Here is a 20,987-nt window from a genome sequence, read left to right as displayed (position 1 = left end):
GCATTTGAAGAACATTGCTTTAGGGCAGCGGGTCTCCTAGTACACTTCCAGGCTCCCAGGAACTCGTCAGGAGATCTGTGAGTTAAAGCTGTTTGGATAGCAGAGTCTGAGCTGTTCCTCACTCATTCTTTCTAAAGCATAAAGTGAGGTCTCCCAGGGTCTGCCTGGCAGGTAACATCACAACAGAATAAAGACAGTCAGTTGTGAGACCAGACATTAAAGTCAGTCTCCGAAGTATAGAACAATGCCAGCCTTCTTTTTTTTTTTTTGTATATTTTAGAAGTACAGATTTTCAGCTGGAAATTCTTCCTTATTTAATATGTAATAGATGTCTTATCTTTAAAAATATTCTTGGTTTTAGGTTTTAATATGAGTATCCATATTAGATAGCTAGATATTATGTGGCTGGACTTGATGGCAAGCAGAAGCTACATAAGCCAAAGCTTTGTCGGATCATCATTGCTTTTTCTAAATTGGAAGGATAATGGCTTTACAGTGTTGTGTTGGTTCCTGCCATACACAGACAAAAATCAGGTGTGTGTGTGTGTGTGTGTGTGTGTGTGTGTAGTAGTGTTGTAGTGTTAATCGCTCAGTTGTGTCCGACTCTTTGCAACCCCAGATAGTAGCTCATCAGGCTCCTTTGTCCATGGGATTCTCCAGGCAAGAATACTGGAGTTGGTTGTCATTTCCTTCTCCAAAGGATCGAACCTGGGTCTCCTGCATTGTAGGCAGATTTCTTTACCGTCTGAGCTACAGGGAAGCTTATGCATGTGCGTGTGTGTGTTTGGGGGTGTGTGTGTCCCTTGTCTCTTGAGCCTCCCTTCCACTCCTCTCTGTGATTTTTACTGATGTAAAGGGGTCTTGCCACCAAACCTTTCAGGACTGCTTGCTGTGACCGAGGTATGGTGGGTGGGTCTGGGCCTTGCAGTCCAGCAACAGGACTCATGCCCAGGACAGGAGTCGGGGGAGGGCCCGGCGGGTGGGAGGCCAGGAAGGTGGGGGCCCCCTTTGTGCCTCTGCCTGGCGCATCCTCCCTGGGGGAGGCAGGGTGGGCTGCTTCTGGCCTTCTCCCCACCGCCATCCTCCATTTCTGCTCCAGCCCACACCAGTGGCATGATTGGATTCCCATGTATTAAATAGGCTTTTGTGGGAACCCCTGAGACCCTAAGACCACCGTATAGCCCTATTTCTTTGAGAAGCTCCACTCCTGAAATCCGGCAAGGCAGCCTTGCTGACTGAGTGTTGGAACACCCTGGCCGTTGGGCAGTTAGAGTTCGTGTGCAGGTCTCCACAGCAGTTCCTTTTTGGCAAATCCTCTTAAGGAATCTTAAATAGGAGGAACTATGAGGGGAATTTGGTTGAGATAGAAATAGAAAAGGAAACATCTGGAATATCCTGTTCTTGCGGGCTCAAACTTTCAGGACAAAATGTGAAACCCTGGTTTACTGTTCTGTTAGCCCAGAGAGATTGGAGCCTAAAAATAATTTGAGGCCAATCTCTTGTCCAATAGCATGCCTGTTTTTGTTTCCTAGTTCAATTTATTTTGGTGAAAGGTACCAAACGGTTGTCTCTAACAAAAACACGCAGGCTCATCTGACAGTGCCCGCTTCAGTGAGGGTGTATAGTCCAGCCATTTGGGAACACGTTTGGCACCACCTTGTAGGCTCTCACCCCAGCAGTTCCTCCCCTAGCCTGTCCCTCGGCCCAGAGATGCTCTGGAAGTGTGTTCTGGGAGACACGTGGACACGGTTGTTCAGGCAGCATCATTTATAAGAACAAAATGGGAAGACAGGCCAAGTTCCATGAGCCCGAGTCACTGAGTGGAGCATTAAACAGCTCAACGCGCACATGGACGCAGACGAACCATCCAGACCGGATCAAGTCGCAGAGAACGCGTGTAGTATGACTGCACTCACAGGAAGCCCAGAGACAGGCCACCAGAGCCCTACGCCGTGCAGCAGTAGATTCAGAAATGGCGAAACTAAAGAAAAGCTGGGGAACGGTTATCCTGAGAGCCGGCATAGTGGTATGTCTGGAGACAGGAGGTGGGCACCGTCAGGCCAGGGCATGGGGGAAGCCTCCAAGGAATTGGTTTCTGGTTCCTAAACGGGGTGCTAATTTCAAACGTAGACCAGTAACACACATACACACCTTCATACAGACCAGCTGGGTGGACATCCCCTTCTGAGTCTGGGGCCTATTTTTGCCTGGGCTTTCATTTTAGTAGTTGAAAGAATTAGAAAAATTGATTTAAAACCCTTTTTGTCTTACCATACAGTGAATAATTGAATATTTAAAGCCATCAGGGCTCTTAGAAGTTATTTCCTATAATAGCACGCACCCCTCCTCCTGTTCTGAGGTTTCGAGGTGGGGAGTTGGCTGATGTCATACTGTGAGCTTTCACAGAACCATCTGGGCTTGCTTTCCACAAGGAACAAAGAAGGCAAACTTAGTGTGGCTTTTTCATCACTTTAGAAACTTATTTTCGAATGAGTTTGCCTTTACCAAGTGGGCAGGAGGAGACGGGGATGACAGAGGACGAGATGGTTGGATGGCATCACCGACTCGATGGACATGAGTTTGAGCAAGCTCCGGGAGATGGTGATGGACACGTTAGCCTGATGTGCTGCAGTCCATGGGGTCGCAAAGAGTCGGACACGACTGAGCGACTGGACAGCCTGGGACAGTGTACACACGAAGGCCAGCCATTTTGGTGCTGTTCATTGCCAGGACTTACCATGAGTCTAGGGAAAAGTCCTGTGTGTTCCTGCTCATCTATTAAAATGAGAGATGACTGGATTAAAACGAGAGACGGAAGGTGGAAGATGAGGATACAAAAGCACTCTATCTGTGCCTTCTGGCCTTGGGGTAGCTTCGCAGCGGGTAGGGAGTGACCTCCTCCTGCTGGTTTCAGATTTTCCTGGGGGAGCAGGAGACGTGCAGGTGAGGGGGCACAGACGTGGGAGCCAGGTGCCCTCTTCCCTGTGGCGCCAAGCCAGGTCATGCCAGCAGTCCCCCAGACTTGGTGTCCCTAGTCAGCAACACCCTTCAGTCCCTCCCCACTCCCCTTCTGAAGCCTGGAAAGGTATCTTACTCCAGTGGATGGGCTGCTGACAATAGAGGGTTGGAAAGGGAGCACTTTTTTAGTTATTAAAGTGTTGATCGTCACCATTTTACTCCAGATCTCTTCCAGAAAGTTGGTTCCTTTCATGTGCCTTTCAGGCTCGTCTGTTTTCACTTCTTATTGTATTCCACAGGACAGGCTGAGCAGGACCCCGAGATAGCTCAGGTGTAAGCCGGGTGCCCCTGGGTAGAGGGGAGTGTGACCAAGAGGTCAGGATAGCTGCAGACTCTTAGGCAGAAGAAAAGGCTTCCCAGGTGGCTCAGATGGTAAAGTGTCTGCCTGCAATGAGGGAGACCTGGGTTCAATCCCTGGGTCGGGAAGATTCCCTGGAGAAGGAAATGGCAACCCACTCCAGTTATGCTTGCCTGGAAAATTCCATGGACAGAGGAGCCTGGTAGGCCTCAGTCCATGGGATCACAAAGAGTCAGACACGACTGAGCAACTTCGCTCACTTACTCACTTAGGCAGAAGACTACTCTCACTTTTGAATTGCCTTATAGTTCCTTAAATTATTTATAGTCCGTCTCATGCATGCGTGTTCAGGAGACTGGAATTGCCAAGGTGAATCGCTGATTTTTAAAAAGTAAGTTTGTTTTGGTGGGTTTCGACTATAACTGCCTGCGATGCATCCCCTTATAGAATGCAGTGATCGAAGGTAAATGGGCCAAGTTTACCCAAATCCATTATTTAAAAGCACTTAGCAAACCTGTTCATGTGAGGATAAGCTGCTTCCTCAGACGTCGGTGGTCGTAGTACTTGGCGTTCTAGGTGCTGTTAGCCCGCTGGGTAGTACCCTTGGGATTCTCATCCATCCCGTCTGACAGACGCAGGTGCCTCCATGGTCTCCCCACTGCGGGGATGGAGACGTGGCAGCCAGGTCCCAGCCCCTACTCCTCCTCGCTGGACGCTGTAGTCCCTTGACAGGAAGTTTCCTTTCCAGTCCTGGCAGCTCGATGTCAGGTGCTGTCCATCAGTGATTAACACTGGGGAGGGGGTGGTGGCCTGTAGCTTTAACACCCGCCTCCGTACTCCCCGCTCACGTGTCGGGTCTGCGCCATCTCTCCCTGGGAAGGAAGTCGTCTGTAACCCTGGGCGGTCCGAGCACCTGGGCAGCAGGTGTGCTGAGGTCCCAGTGCCTCGTCTGGGGAAGGCCCTGCAGGTGCAGGCGCGGGCTGGTGGATGAGGGAGGCCCACACACCTCCATGTAAATGTCCTTCCTGCCTGTCTGTTTGCATTTCTGCACTTGGATTTACATTTCTATACTATTTGGGAAAAAATGTTCCCTGGGCTTCCCAGGGGAGAGATCCTGCCTTTTTTCCTCGCCATCAGGGCCTGAGCAATTCGGGGATCAGAGAAAGGAAAACAGGTTCCCCAGCCTGCATGGCTTAAAGCTTTGGGTCTCAGCCCTCTCTGATAGGAGCCACTGGGCAAGTCTAAGGAAGTCAGCTTTCCAGAGAGCTTGCTCTCCCCCAACTCCAGCACCTCCTCCTCTATCCAGTCCTCCCTCCCCCTCCCTCCGTTTCTTACTGGGGACCCCACAGCGAGCAGGCAGAGACCCTGAGGATCACGGCTGCTACTGTACCCCACCCCACCCCCACACAGGTCTCAACCCCTGGAGTGTCAGCGGGGGGCCCAGGTGGGATGGTAGCATTGGGGTCCCGCAGTTGCAGCGTCTTCCCTGTTTGTGAGGGTCCACGCCCCCGCTGGAGCACTCCTCAGCCTTGCTGGTGCCACTGTCTGAGCCCAGAGTGAATCCAGGGAGGAGATGCTGCCAGGCATGGGCTGGTACCTCCTCTGGATCCCGGGGTGTCCAGCAGTGATTCCCTCCCAGAGGGGCACACGTCTGTCCTCCTTCCCTTGGGAATTTGCATCTTTTTTTTTTTCCTTTTCTCAATGAATATGCATGAGAATCCCAAGTGAGAGATGAGTCAGTCCACATTAAACCCATTTTTTTATGTCAAAATTTGTTTTGCCATCAGTATATCTGAATTTATGTGGCTTAATAAACATATTTTAAGCAGAATTTATAAAATGTATTTTTGTGGGTATGCCGAGGGAACTTGAGGTGAAGGAGGTGGGAGGGAGAGGCGGTTAGAGAATTGAATTGAATTTCTTTGTCTTTTTTTTTTCCATTAGCCAGATGCATTACTTTTTTCAACTCTCTTTGTAGTTTCTTAAATTTCTTATTAGGAATTCAGTAGGAAGGTTAATAATAGGTCCTATTTATTAGAACTTCTTTTCCCTGCTTGCAAATGAAGGTAAGGCAGGACACTAGTACCTGAATGAAAAAGTTTCTTTCTCCTTAAAAGGCAGTGAGTCCCAAAGGCTAGGTTGCCCTGATCAGAGTTCAGTCGCTCAGTCGTGTCTGACTCTTTGCGACCCCATGGACCGCAAGCCTCCCTATCCATCACGAACTCCCGGAGTTTACTCAAACGCATGTCCATTGAGTCGGTAATGGTGTCCAACCATCTCATTCCGTGTTGTCCCCTTTTCCTCCTGCCCTCAACCTTTCCCAGCATCAGGGTCTTTTCAAATGAGTCAGTTCTTTGCATCAGGTGGCCAAAGTATTGGAGTTTCAGCTTCAGCATCAGTCCTTCCAATGTGTATTCAGGACTGATTTCTTTAGGATGGACTGGTTTCATCTCCTTGCAGTCGAAGGGACTCTCAAGAGTCTTCTCCAGCACCACAGTTCAAAAGCATCAGTTCTTCAGCACTCAGCTTTCTTTATAGTCCAACTTTCACATCCATACATGACCACTGGAAAAACCATAGCTTTGACTAGATGGACCTTTGTTAGACTTGCTCTTCTCCCTGGAAGCCACCATCCAGCAGTGTGGCCTCAGGACTGAAACTCAAAGTATCTAATACCCTGTTGAGCAGTCACGTCTTATTATGCTAAGTAGAGGGATCTGCAAGAAAGCTTCCAACTTAACTGTAAGTTGCATTTGGAATTCAGCCCGAAAGAAAACAAACCAGCCACAGACACCACTTTTATTTATTTCTGAGGTGTCTTTGCTTAACGGGAGGGCGTTGTACCACCCAGGTCTCACCCTGCTCCAGGCTGGCTGTCCTCCGTTGCAGCAAACATCCCAAGGGCAGGACTTAACTTGCTCCCATGGGCGTCCTCAAGCAGCAGTTGTGTCCCAGGGTGTCTCAGATAACGTTATTTCTGATAACGTTTCTGGAAACAGATGAAGAAAAATTTCAAAGCAGAATAGGTTTGCTGAATAACCGGGGCCAAGCACCTGTATGTAAGCCATCAAGTGGGCTTCTGATGACGAAAGAGATAATTGTTCTCCTCTCTTCACATGTTACAACATTAATTATGCTTTGTGGTTTCTACCCTTTAAATTTTTTAAATTTAAATTTATTTGTAATTGGAGGATAATTGCTTTACAATATTGTGTTGGTTGCTGCCATACATCAAAGTGAATCAGCCTTAGATATCCATATGTCCCCTCCCCCTTGAACTTCCCTCCAGGAGCCCCATTTTCTGTGTTAAGGACTTAGTTTTAGTGGCAGTGATCAATATAAAATTTCAGTGACCAAAAAAAAAAAAAAAAAATTCAGTGACAAAAATCATAATTTTAGATGGATCTGTGTAGTTAATCACAACAGCATCTACATCTCTTGTAAATAACAGTACCTGTTCTTGCAAGGCATGTTTATTTGCCCATCAGACTCTGCTTGTTATGTTCACACTGTCAAGGCTACTGCTTGGTCTAATACTTGTTTTGTTTTATTTTGTTTTAGATGATAAGCTTCTTAAAATCAGGAACATGTCATTTCGGGGGAGCATCTCTAGGGCTTTTGAGAACACCGTGTGTAAATATGTCCCTAAAGAAAGCCAAGTGACGACAAGAATAATTGTAAGCTTCATCCGAGGACTGTGCTTTCTACCTTCTGGTAGAAAGTTCTGCCAAATTCTTTGATCTTTCTTGAAGACATATTTTTCTAGTGAATATTTGTTGAAATTAGATCCAAATGGAAGTAACTTTTCAGTTCTTCAGTTAAAAATTTCATTTCTTTGTGACATTTACCGTATGTGATGTGTTAATAAGGGTAAATGAGTTAACTGAGGAATTTTGAGGCAAAGAAAAAGGACATACTGTATTATTTTCTTCTTTTTAACTGGAGGAGAATTGCTTTAGAGTGTTTTGTTGGTTTTTGCTGTATAACAGCGTGACTCAGCTATCAGTATACACATACCCCCTCCCTCTTGAGCCTCTCTCCCCCGACTCCATCCCACCCTTTAGGTCATCACAGAGCACCAAGCTGAGCTCCCTGCACAGATTCCCACTGGCTATCTGTTTTACACATGGTAGTATATATTTCTTGCTGTTGTTTAGTCACTAAGTTGTGTCTTGGACTGCAAGGAGATCCAACCAGTCCATTCTGAAGGAGATCAGCCCTGGGTGTTCTTTGGAGGGAATGATGCTAAAGCTGAAGCTCCGGTACTTTGGCCACCTCATGCGAAGAGTTGACTCTCTGGAAAAGACTGTGTTGCTGGGAGGGATTGGGGGCAGGAGGAGAAGGGGACGACAGAGGATGAGATGGCTGGATGGCATCACCGACTTGATAGACATGAGTTTGAGTGAACTCTGGGAATTGGTGATGGACAGGGAGGCCTGGCGTGCTGCAATTCATGGGGTTGCAAAGAGTCGGACACGACTGAGCGACCGAACTGAAGTTGTGTCTGACTCTTTGCGACCCCAAGGACTGTAGCCCGCCAGGCTCCCCTGTCCATGGGATTTCCCAGACAAGAATATTGGAGTAAGTTGCCATTTCTTTCTCCAGGGGATCTTCCCGACCCAGGGATTGGACCCACGTCTCCTGCATTGGCAGGGGGTTTCTTTACCACTGAGCCACGGGGGAGGCCCAGTAGTGTGTGTAGAACCTACTGTATCTTAACTTTGCTGAATGCTTTAGCAGGAACTTTGATATTGTGTGTGTGTGATTTAATGTCTCTGAATATAGCTGGTTGCTGACTTACAGTGGTTTAACTTGAGATTTTTTTCACTTTACGATAGTGTGAAAACCACACACATTCAATGGAAACCATACTTGTAATGTTAAACCTTGATCTTTCGGGGCCAGCCTTGTATGGTAGGCACTCCCAGGGCATGCTTGCCAGTGGCCGGGACCCGCTGCTCCCAGACAGCTGCCCATTCACAGGGGTAAACAGCCAATACACTTAAAGCCGTTTTGTACCCAAGACAGCGCTCTGTTTTTTTTTTTTTTTTTTGCTTTCAGTACAGTATTCAATAAATTACAGGAGACATTCAACACTTCATTATAAAATAGAATTTGTGTTAGATGATTTTGCCCATCTTTCAGCTAATGTAAGTGTTATGAGCACATGTACAATGGTCTTGCCTAAGTTACAATGTTCAGTAGGTTAGGTGTATTAAATGCATTTTCAACTTAATAAACTTCTGACTTTTATGGTGGGTTTATCTGAATATAACTCCACTGTAAGTTGAGGAAGAACTATACGGTATTTTCATTTAGATGCAGTCCCGGACGCTGGCACTCGGACAGCACGGAGATCAAATTAGTCAGTCCCAAAGGCAGTCAATGTAAATAGTCATAGGAAGGACTGATGCTGAAGCTGAACCTCCAGGCCTTTGGCCACCTGACGTGAAAAGCAGACTCGTTGGAAAAGACCCTGGTGCTGGGAAAGATGGGGGGCAAGAGAAGGGGGCGACCGAGGATGAGCTGGTTGGATGGCATCACTGACTCAATGGCCCTGAGTTTGAGCAAACTCTGGGAGATCCTGAAAGACAGGGAACCCTGGCGTGCTGCAGTCCATGGGGTTGCAAAGAGTCGGACACGACTTAGCAACTGAACAACAACTGGACATTCAAATTAATTAGTAGCTCATTAAGATATTCAACCTTGATTTATCTCTTTCCCTTTAATGGGAGGATAATCACCATAGTGTCTTGAAGACAGAAGGGATTGATAAGTGTTTGCTGCTGAACCCGAGGAGCTGGGAGGAAGATCCATGGGAGGGTTGTGGCTTCTGCATCCTCGCTGCCTTCTACCCCTTCTCATGCCATCTGAGCAGCAGGACATATTCAGAAGCAGAACCTTAGCGTTTTAGGGTTCACGGAAAGAAGGCTGGGGCCTTCTTTGTGAAGAGAGGCAGGAATAAAGCTAAACTTAAACCCAAGTCTTGGTTCATAGATTAGGGATTAAGTCCCTTTAACTTAGATGTGCAGACTGGCTGCAAAACTTTGGCTTGGCCTCTGTGCTTGTTTGTTCTGTACCCTTGATGCTCCTGGTTGGTAATGAGGCAGGTTGTCCTGGGTGATGTACTCCAGATGTGCTGGGATGTTACTGTTCGTGATAGATGACACCCGAAGGGTTTGGAGTGCTGTGGGGGTGCAGGGTGGGGGTCTTATCCAGCACTGGGGGGCTCTCCAAGGCTTCACAGATGGGGCGGGATTGGTCTGAGGAGGAGATGGGAGGGGGTGTGTGTGTGTGTGTTCGTGTGTGTGTGTGCATGTTGGGGGGTGTTTCTGGCTGATTGGGGAACGGTGTGTGTGTGTGCAACTTCAGCTGTAAGCAAGGGTGGTTCACTGCAGGCTGTTAGAATTCCTGGAATGGGTGTGGGGAGAGGGTCCTGAACGGAGGCGAGGAACAGTGAGGCTGCAGTGGACGTCAAGTCTTGAGGACCTCTGTGCCACGTCTTGGAGTTTGGACTTCATTGGAGGTATCGACTAAAAAATAACAGTCACAACCTGAAAGTAGAGAGTTATTTTATTTTGGTGGGAATGTTTAGGACTCTGAGCCCAGGAGAAGATAACTGAGAAAACTGCTCTAAGGAGGTAGGGTGGAAAGTCAGGCTCTATGCAGGTTTGCAACAAAGGGGGCAGGCAGTCTGAACATCAAAGGTCAGGCATCAAGTCAAGGAATTTATAGTATTCTGTGTATGAGAAGATGCAAGCGTGTGGACTCCCTGAATTCACTCCTTTCATATGCACCTCAGCTCTTCGGGGCAGTCCTGTTTCCTTGCTCATCTTGCTGCTTGCATTCTCCCAGCTCCTCAGCAGTCACCATGGGGGCTGGCGGCATCTGCTGGATCGCAGTTTGGGGAGCCCTTGTTCACATTTGGAGGCCAGAAATTGCTGATGGCGGTGATAGGTCTTGTTTATTAATATGGCAGGAGATATTTTCATTTCACAGTAGCCACTGGCGAATTTTAGGGGAGTGGATTTGGGAGATGTGCATTCAGGGGGAGGGTGCCAGAATGAATCCCAGGGAGTCATGAGTGTCCATTAGGAGGTTGTTGGAGGCACACACGTAAGGGTCATGCTGGCCGGTGGACACAATACTCCCGAGTGTGCAGGAGGGCAAGAGAGGATGAGGGCAGGGTGAGCCCAGGTTCCTGGTTAAGTCGTGCGGTGGGTGGTTTGTGGGGCCTGGTACTGCGCTGGGACCCACACCATGGGGAGCAGGTCTGGGAAGATGCAGGTGAGTTCGGGGTTAGATATTTGGAGAAGACCGTACCCCAGGCACCTGCCCACTGGTTCACAACCCCTCTTTGTTCCAGCCGAGACCGACCACAACCATCTCTCCCCATAAATCCTACATCTTAGACGACATCTCATTTTGATTTCCTCTGGCTGCATTTTTACACACTTGTGTGTCTCTCACTTTACAGACTTACTACTCATGTTGCTTTGCCAAACACAGCGAGTTCAACAAAAGGACCCTAGATTACGCTGGATGTTCAAGTCATCCCAGATCAGAGCAAATCAGTGCATACCAAGAGGAGTTTCAATACCACCCATTTATACCACTTCTCTGTAATTGAGAGCCTTTTTGTAGGTAATAATCAAAAAGATATGGGAAAGAGTAGAGTTACAGCTTTATTTTCCAAAGCCTTTTTCAGAATTTGATTGTGATGTGCATTAAAACAAATATACCCGTGTATTAGATTTTTTTCTTGTTTGGTAGAGGGTTAGGGTGCTACCCCTTATGGACTGTTTGCTGTCACGATGAAAGAAGCTTCGTTTAGCAGTCAGCCTTGCTCGGTTTGCTCCAGTTGGACTGTTGTGTGACTGTTACTCGTTGGCTGCAAATTAACTTTTTAAACAGCTTTCCTGAGAGGCTGCTCCTTATGTAAAACAAATCTTACTTGATGTCCATCAGCACACAGAGCTATATGTCTGCAAGTGTATGTGTGTGTGTAAATGTAAATGTCGTTTAGCATGAGTGATAGGTCCCAAGATGCAGCCTGGGCGAGCTTCCCCCAGAGGCCTCTAGGGCAGTACCAGCATAAACACAGCCAGACGGGTTCTTTCTCTTGGCATCAGACAGACATGAGGATAAGGTTTCTCTGTGCTTGGCCCCGAGCTGGCCCCTGGGGAGGCAAAGATGAATGGCACATCTGGGCACATGGTTCTTTGTTGATTTATGAGATTGTAGAACTACCCCCTCCACCCCACTCCCTTTTTTTTTTGGTACTCCTCTTCCTATTTTGACTGTTGGAATATTTCCTTTCACTGGCCTATTATTGATGCTTTTAAATTAACCTCTAACACAGTTACCATATAATTAAATAATCAAATGTTAAAAATTCTACAGATGTTTTCATTATAGTAAAATATGTGTAATAGTCAAAATATTCTTGTTACGGTTTCTTTTTGTGTGCGTGGTAATTTTTCTTTGTTTTTCTATATTTTGTGCTCAAGACATTAAAAGTCAGAGCTCTTTTAAGTTGAAACATTCTTAACGGCCTCGAATCAATCAAACCTCTCTCGCAGTATGATGTTACGGGCTATTGCTTCTAAAATTATGTGAAGGAATAAATCAGTGAGCCTGACAGTTATTATAACCATAAAGGTTATAAGTAAAAATTATAATGCTGCAGTATGAAACCCCATCCATATTCCTGCGTGGTGGCCTGTGAGCATGTCCCTATTCTTGGTATAAATACTTCACTTTATATGCAGTCTGTTGCTGCTGTTGTTCAGTTGCTAAGTCGTGTCCGACCCTCTTAATGATCTTGTGTGTGTGGACTGCACTTACAGATATATGGGAAAATAATATAAGCCTTGCATTGTTTTGATTTTTTATATATTAGTAAAAAAGACACGTAAAAACATTTGATTTACAACCTTGTCTCTTCCCCCCCGCCCCGCCCTCATCTTCAGAGAGGATGCAGGCTTAGAGAAAATGCTTCCTTCCTACGCAACACTGATCTCAGTGCTTGCCGGGCTAAAACCCCTGATAGCGCAAACCGCGTGCCCCGCGCGGCACCGCTCCCCGTGATCCGTGACTAATCCTGCAGGCACTGCGGAGAAAGGTCCGGACTCGGAACTGCGGACGGCCTGCCTGGAAAGGGTGACGTCACCTCTGTCTGCGCGTGCGCGCGGCCGCTGATGCAGAGACGTATCACCCGGCTCTTTGTGCTCCGGGGTGCGTGCGCGCGCGGCTCTCCCCTAAATAAAGTGATGAGTAACATTCGGTAATCACCACCAAGACTCCGTACTAATAGGAACCCTCCAGCTTACTGCTGCACGTTGCTTTTCTTTGTTCTTTCAAGATGCTGCTTTATTTATTAACTTTTTTTTTTTTTTTTTTTTGCCGCTACAAGCTGTGTTTTTATAAGGATGGGGATCTTTGCAGTCCTCCCCCACTTTCAGGTTTCCCACTTAGTAAATACTAAAGTAGAACAGCTGACAGGCAAATGCGACCTCTGAAAACGGATGAGCAGGGCAGTTTGCCTTGTCATTTAGGGACAAATCCCAGTGAAGGAGGTGAACTGGGCTGTTCAGAACAAGGTGCCAGTTCATTGGTTACAGCTCAAATGGGGAAGAAATGACAGTATTTTTTTTTCCTAACAATGTTTTTACTTAAAAAAAATTGATTCATGTAGTTGGAGGATTAGGTATAATTTCAAATGACTAGTATATGTCAGTAGTCCCAGAAGAAATATGGAGGGAAAATACTAACCTGTGTTTTGGTTTAGACTTTTAAAAATTTGATTCATTTTTAAAACTCATTTGATTTGCTTCATCTTAATTCTTTTTAAAACAGCTACATAAATTTTGTTGGGATGATGTGCGGCAGAAAAGCTTTTTGCTCATTGTAAAAATATTTCTGTGGTGCTTTCTTTTTAAATTAAACAACAACACGCTGGGGGGTGGGGGCGGCGGGTAGCTCTTCCTTTTCAGTTTGTTGTTTTTTAAAAAAAATCTGATACCAAGGAAGTGACCAAGCTTGTGAGCATTCTGGTCAGCAGTGACTCGCTTCAGAAGGTATTTGTTCACAGTAACAATGTGGTACCTCCTTGTAGAGTGGAGGGGTAAAAAATAAGTTGATTCAGACCACTGGTACAACTAAAAGGTTTTCCATTGTTGAATAACTTGTGGAATGTTTACTCTTCGGACCCAGAGGTTAATTTTCCTTGTTAGAAGTGTAAGTCATACTACAGGCCATCTGAACAATACTGAGCTTAATAGTTTACAAACCTGGAACGGAAGGTGGTAAGGAACACTGGGGTGCCTCTGGGGGGGTTTCAGGGGCAAGAAGCTGGAGAAGTATTGTTGTTCTCTTAGTTCATTGTCTGCTCATTGGTTCGTTCAGTCGGCCCATGTTCACTGACCATCCTGTGCCTGACATCTGGGAAACAGCAGTGAAAGAAACAGACGGGTCTTCTGGCTTGCAGGTGGATTTAGAGGAAGAGAGGGGAAAAGCAGTCCTCCTGATGGGCAACATAATGCGAGTCACTTTAGGGAATGTGGATAATTTGGGAGCGAGGGTGGGGGGGGAATTGAAATAGATCACAAATCAACAGACTACTGAGCCAAATAGCAATCTGAAAGGTGATAGCAGAATCAATTTTGGCAAGTCACATCATGCTGAACCTGGAGGGCGGGGTTTGAGATATTTTTAAATGAAAATGTTAAAATCTCTGAATATTCAAATATGATTGCTTGAGGGAAAAGGTGTTATTTGTGTTGACTGAAACCAAAGGAACGAGGAAAGAAGGTCATCAACCACTAACTGCACATTTATGTTCACAATGATGAAATCAGATTTGTAGGCGCCCCCCCGCCCCCAATAGCATTCAACAAACATCAAGATCGAGAGTAATACGTTTATCATATGAACGTTATCATAGAACGTTTATCATATGAATGTTCTGGTCAGATTTCTTTCATATTTGGTTTAAGAGAACAGTTGTTGCCTGCCTTTTAGGCCTCCCCTGGGACATCCCCTTTGCACCAAGAAGGAGCTTGGTGAGCTTTGGCTGACTGCATCTTCACTGTGCCCTGAAGCTAGCATTTCATTAAAATTCACATGGGCTTCTCTGTCTCAGCAAAATGTACTTTAAATTGTAACAAGTGTCCAGTCTCTCTACATACACTTCAGTATCAGTTCAGTTCAGTCGCTCAGTCGTGTCGGACGCTTTGCGACCCCATGAATCGCAGCACGCCAGGCCTCCCTGTCCATCACCAACTCCCGGAGTTTACCCAAATTCATGTGCATCAAGTCAGTGATGCCATCCAGCCATCCCATCCTCTTTCGTCCCCTTCTTCTCCTGCTCCCAATCCCTCCCAGCATCAGGGTCTTTTCCAGTGAGTCAACTCTTCGCATGAGGTGACCAAAAGTTTTGGAGTTTCAGCCTCAGCATCAGTCCTTCCAGTGAACACCCAGGACTGGTCTCCTTTAGGATGGACTGGTTGGATCTGCTTGCAGTCCAAGGGACTCGCAGTAGTCTTCTCTAGCACCGCCTGTGTAATTGGAAAAGTATGTAATTTACGAAATGGTCCAACAACTACACGTCCTCTGACTTTGGCCATTTACCTCTGTTTATTATCCCCATTCACGTTGCTTTTTTCTCTCTCTCTCTTTTTTTTTTTTTTTGCCCTTTCTTTCCTCAGTTTAGTCGCTCAGTCGTGTCCGACTCTTTGTGACCCCATGGACTGCAGCATTCCAGGCCATCATCAACTCCCAGAGCTTATTCAAACTCATGTCCATCGAGTTGGTGATGCCATCCAACCACCTCATCCTCTGTCATCCCCTTCTCCTCCCGCCTTCAATCTTTCCCAGTATCAGGGGCTTTTCCAGTGAGTCAGCTCTTCGCCTGAGGTGGCCAGAGGATTAGAGTTTCAGCTTCATTATCAGTCCTTCCAGTGAATATTCAGGACTGATATCCTTAAATTCTCTCTGTGAAGTTTGGTGGCCCTTGGAAGTAAAGTGCTGAGTTACGTGGTCTGTGGCACTGGTATGGTCTGGGGTCTCGCAGTTGTCACTCTTAAGATGGCATTCACCTGTCCTTTCCCCAGAACGCTGAGAGTGTGGAAGGACAGACGTGTGCTTCCAGCATGGTTGCTGGGTGTATCCTTTGTCCCACAAGTTTAAGAGCCACAGCTTGGTCCTTTTATGCATCAGGAAGCCAGGCAGTAGGAGTTATCCTATCTGTAGTGTAGTCTGGAATCACTGGAATAGCCCAGAAGGCATTTATTTGTAAGTTTTTTGTAGTCATGCGCTCCATTTTCATAAATAGCTCTTCAGGGCCTGGAACTGAATCTGCCTTTTGATCTGAGGACATTTCATGGCTGAGTTCTTCCTGCTTTTTATTGAAAGTTACATGATATATTTAATCTGGCTTTAGTGTGTGTACAGGCTGCCTCCGTCTTTTGCCTGTTTTTAAAAATGGAAACCGGGTTAAACATAATGCTTAGGTGACCGCCTAATAATAGCCACAAACTCGGTGTCTTTGTGTGGTTAGTTTTATGGTTCTCTTTTTTGTTTTGTTTCTTTTTTCTCTTTTCTGTTTTAGATGTTTTCATTGTCAATTTTAATAACAGTAACATTTCTTCTTCTGTGGCATATTCAACAAAAATATTGCAGTGAAACTATTTAGAATTTACATTCTAGTCTATGTTGGGACATGTACAGATGTCATGATAAAAGTTAAATGCATTTCCACACCAGTTTAGCCCTTGACTCACGTGTCTTTCTTCTTCTGGAAAAATGGTGAATCTTACTTAATCTAGGGAGGCGATTCAGGAACTGGTTGGCTAGAGTAGCTACTCTGAAGACACTGAGGACCCACAGGAGTCAGTCTGTGGCTTACAGTGGGGCATGGCAGGTGAAGGCTGTCTCGTTTCCTCCACTTTGTTTTCCTATCAGTACGATCGTCTTCCTGTGGGGCGGTCAGGAACATGCCAGTTCTAATTAGCATCGTTCGCGCCATCAAGGTCATTAATAAATAGTGTAGCCCAGAGTTGGCGGGAATTGTCAAGGATGCCGGCCTCTCCTGGGGTCCCTGCCCAGGAATTGGGACCTTCTTCTTGCTGAGGGTTGTGTGACAGGCAGTGCCTGCTGCTGTGGTGTGGAGTCCAGGACAGCCGTGGAGGTGGCATCTCCCTGAAGGCTCTGCCCTGTCCTGGCCGGGGCGCCTGCGGGCACAGGCTGTTAAGGGAACGGCCGGAAGCAGCGTTTTCTTATCTGGTGGCGGTGGAAGGGGATCCTCTTTTCAAACTCCCGTGGGTGAGGATCCGCAGCTACGGCTTGCTCCCTCTGAGCATCCTGTCATCTGATCTGCTCCTCCTTGCCACGTGGGTGCCACGTGCAGCTTACAGAACTTTCCATCCCACGCCCTGCCCTCCAGGTACTTATGAGCTCGTCCCCAAGAAGGCTGCCGTGGTGCCCGATTCCTCTTTGTATTTGCCTCCCCCGCTGCCGTCCATGTTCATATCAGCTGCAACTGGGATGTCGTCAGTCTTTGTGGACACACAGTGAACCACCCAGTGACGGGCAATGAACTCCTGAGACGACATTGCGTCCATTCAAGGGTTTTTGAAGGAAGCTTAAGGATGAAATTGCAGACCGCTTGGCTCCTGTCTTGCCTTTTATAAATAGCCCCTGTTTCAAAAGCTTGGTGGGTTGCCAGCTCAAGGCAGGGTATACTGGAAAGCAAAAGAGGCTGGCGATGTGGAGGCCTGGGTTCTGTGTCGAGAGAGCCCTTTCTCAGCCAGCTGGGTAGTGTGCTAAGCCCTTGGACATTTCAACTTCCATGATTTTGTTGCTGTTGAGTTGCTGAGTTGGGTCGGACTCTTTGCGACTAGTTGCATCTTGTTAAACTGGGTTCTTCCTACATAGGTATTCTGTGGACAGGGTTGTTACTGATCTAGGCAGTCTTTGCTTCTGGGAATGATATGTTCTAGAGAGTTGATCCTGTTCTCCCAAAGGGGCCGGTGTGGTTGCTGTTTGTATGCTTGTTTCAGCAGGCTGGACTCCAGCCTCGAGTCAGGTCCTGGTCCTTATCCTGAGCTGGGAGGCGAGGCTGCAGGGAGCTTGCCCTAAACCTGCAGGCTCAGAGGTTTGGGCCAAGTTTATCCACACAGCTTTGAGGCTCCCCTTCTGCTGCTCACGGTTTCGCCCTCTTGGTTGGAGCTCCCGAGGTCGCCCTGAGCTGTGTCCTGACTTGTTTCAGCAGCTCCAAGTGGCTTAGGCTGGGCCCTGCCCTGAAGTCCTTACAAAGGGACTTCCTCTTTCCTGCTTTTGGTCCATCTCCTGTCTGTGCCTTGAGACAGGCGATTTTTACAGGTTTCACCCCTGTGGCAGGGCTGGTCTGTAGGAACCACTCAGGCACATGAGACATGGAAACTCTGATCACTTACCGAGAGCATTTTTTCTCTCTCGGCTTTCAGGTCTGTGCCTTCCATTGGCTATTACCAACTCACAGTGTGGATCCATTCCTTGTACAGTTTTGACAAAAACAGACAGGAAGATAGGGTTGGGGCAGTAGTCTTTAGTTTTTTTCAAGAGATTCCTCTGCCATGAATGACAATTACTGGGTTAAAAAAATTTTTTTTTTTTAGATGTAAGTTTATTTATTTTTAACCGTAGGATAGTTGCTCCACAGTATTATGCTGGTCTCTGCCGTATGTCAGCCAACGTGAATCGGCCTTAGGTGTATGTCCCCTCCCTCTTGAACCTCCCACAGTCACTGCTTTGACGAGAATAGCCAATATCTTGAACCCAGACGACCCCTGTAGAGACCTCCAAGAGTAAAATCCCGAGACATTATTACACGTGTGAACGTCTTGACCCCAAAATGCCGTGTGGGCAGCCACCCTGGCGAGTTTCGGCCGGACATGTTGGGGCTGCCAGGCTTCCCTTGGCTTAGATGGACGTTGGCTTGTCCTAAACTGTGCTTCCTGGCCAGAGTATTTCCACTTGGCCTTCGCCGACGTTGGTGGGGGTGTGGGGAGGGTTGGTTTGATGTGAGAAGAGGGACCTGGGCCACCCTGTGAGGCAAGTGACACCAGGCCATCTTGCCACATTCGCCAGTGACATTCCTCCAGGGGGGCGTGACCCAGAAAACCCGGAAGGACAGAGCCAAGAGGGAGCGGTGGCCGGTCCCCAGCTATTTATAATCCCTGCTCTCCTCCCTGACACTTTATTTTTAACCAGATTCACAGATAGGATATGGCTTTGAGCTCCCCCTAGAGGATTTAGTGTGCCATGACTCATAGTTGTTTTTTAAAAACAGTGTTGCTACTTTATTTGCTAGTGTTTATGTTAATCATGGAATTACAAGGGGAAGATTTGTGAAACAATCTGGACTAATCTCACATCTAGTCTTTCGGGGACTGATTCTTTATTTAAGGCTGGAAATGACCTAAAGAGCCTGCTTGGTCTGGGAGCCTCTGGGTCTGCGTCTGCAAGTTGCTCTTCCTCATTAAAGGAGAAGGATCAGAGACTTTCCTTCATAGAATAAAAAGTTAACTTCATGGGTGTAAAGAAAGCAGCTGTGTTGGCATTGGAGATAAGGGTGGTTCAGAAATTAGATGACACTCAAGCAACCCAGTCATTATATTTTCTCCTTTGTCTTTCAGGGTTTCGAAAAAACGATGAAATGAAAGCTATGGATGTTTTGCCAATTTTAAAGGAAAAAGTTGCATACCTTTCAGGTAAAGTTTAACTTTCTAATCTGCTTTATTGTTCCTTGTACCTTGATACAATGTCAGAGTCCAAAATACTAAACTATAAACTAACTCACCCATCATAACATAACAGCATTGGCATTTCAGTGGATTTTTAACTGCTTTATTCTTGTAGCGTTGGCCTAAGAATTTGGTGCCCAAAGCATTTTCTTCTAGCTGGCAGGCACATTGTTGATCAGATAGCATTGGTGATTATGACATGTTCGTGTCTGTCATTCACATTTTGACTACCTTCCCCAGTCAGTTAAGTAAAAGAACTGATTTTTTAAGGTCTATCATCTCAGCGAAGGTGGTGGGAATGTGCCCAGATCTAGAGGTGTCCAGAATTCCCACCTTTCTTCCCGGTCCTGGAATTCCAGCAAAGCCCTCGTGTTCCCTGCCAGTGGTCCCCTACTGAACAGTAGACCTTGGTTTTGGGGGCTCCTGGCCCTCCTGCAGTGTGAAGACAGACTCTGGATTAGTGTGCCAGGCTCTGGGGCACTCATCTGCCCTTCCTCTGCACGTAGAGGGTCTGCTTTTGGGCCGTCTGCCCAGAGGCTCCCTCCTACCTGAACAGAACAGTCGTTGGGTATTATACCTTTTTCTAATACTTTGGCCACCTGATGCGAAGAGCCCACTCTTTGGGAAAAGACCCTGAGGCTTGGAAAGATTGAAGGCAGGAGAAGAAGGGGATGACAGAAGATGAGATGGTTGGATGGCATTGCTGACTCAATGGACATGAGTTTGAGCAAGCTCCAGGAGATGGTGAAGGACAGGAAAGCCTGGTGTGCTGCAGTCTGTGGGGTCACAAAGAATTGGACACAAATGAGTGACTGAACAATGACAAGCACCAACTCACTTGTTAGAAAAGAGAGGTTTGCAGGAGTTTTCTGCTGTGTTTGAGCAGGAAGTATCAAATAAATCTGTAGATTGTCACGTGCTTTTAGACAGTCTTTCTGGATGTGTTTCCCTTGATAATTTTTATCTTTCTCAAACAGGCACACGCTACTGATCTGATGTCTCCTCTTGAACACATTTTATTTAAAATTTGTAACACAGCTAGCTGCTTTGATATGTTCTGTGTGTCCTTTAAGCATGTGGAACGGTTATGTATTTAGGACGCAGCTTCCTGTGGTGTTTTTGCTAATGTTATCTTGCTTTCTGTCTCATAGTGTTTCTTGGGCCCTGTTGAACACTGTTTGATGATTTTGCTGAAGTAAATCTAATTCAAAGTGACTTTAAAAAGTTAATAGAGAAGTAAGAGGTTCATGAAAAGAGGAAGATAGTTTTTTTTTCCTTAACTTTTTAGTCTTTATTTTGTATTGGGGTCTAGCCAATTAACAATGCTGTGACAGTCTCAGGTGAACAGGGAAGGGACTCAGCCATGCATACACGTGTCCATCCTCCACCAGCCCCCACGCCCCCGCATCCAGGCTGGCACTTAACCCTGAGAAGAGTTGCATGTGCTGTACAGCAGGTCCTGTTTGATTATCCATTTTATTTTTTATTTTTTTAATTTTAATTTTTACTTTATTTTGCTTTACAATACTGTATTGGTTTTGCCATACATTGACATGAATCAGCCACGGGTGTACATGAGTTCCCAATCCTGAACCCCCCTCCCACCTCCCACCCCTCACCCCTGATAATCCATTTTAAATATAGCAGTCTGTATGTATATGACGGTCCCAAACTCCCTAACTATCCTTTCCCCGCCAGCTACCAAAGATTAGTTTTCTAAGTCTGTGAAGAAGATACTTTTGATTGTTGGAAAAACTTGGTTAAAAAAAAAAAAAGTGAAAGGGGAGGGGGAAGAAGCCCTTCTTGATGCATGGCAACCCACTCCAGTTTTCTTGCCTGAGAATCCCATGAACAGGGCAGTCTGGCAGGCTACACGGTCCGTAGGG

General features: G+C 46.5%; 1 protein-coding gene across 1 annotated transcript in view; it reads left to right on the top strand.

Moving 5' to 3' along the window:
• Positions 1–20,987, top strand: part of TRIO (trio Rho guanine nucleotide exchange factor) — a 352,914-nt gene that overhangs the window by 105,393 nt on the left and 226,534 nt on the right. The window contains exon 2 of the mRNA XM_052659225.1: positions 18,994–19,068. Within this exon, the coding sequence (XP_052515185.1) occupies positions 18,994–19,068 (75 nt within the window). The remainder of the gene's footprint in view (positions 1–18,993; positions 19,069–20,987) is intronic.

The sequence above is a fragment of the Budorcas taxicolor genome, chromosome 20 (assembly GCF_023091745.1).
Source record: "Budorcas taxicolor isolate Tak-1 chromosome 20, Takin1.1, whole genome shotgun sequence".
NCBI lineage: Eukaryota > Metazoa > Chordata > Mammalia > Artiodactyla > Bovidae > Budorcas > Budorcas taxicolor.
Note: the sequence above shows the minus strand (reverse complement) of the source record. Positions and strands in the feature narration are given on the sequence as shown.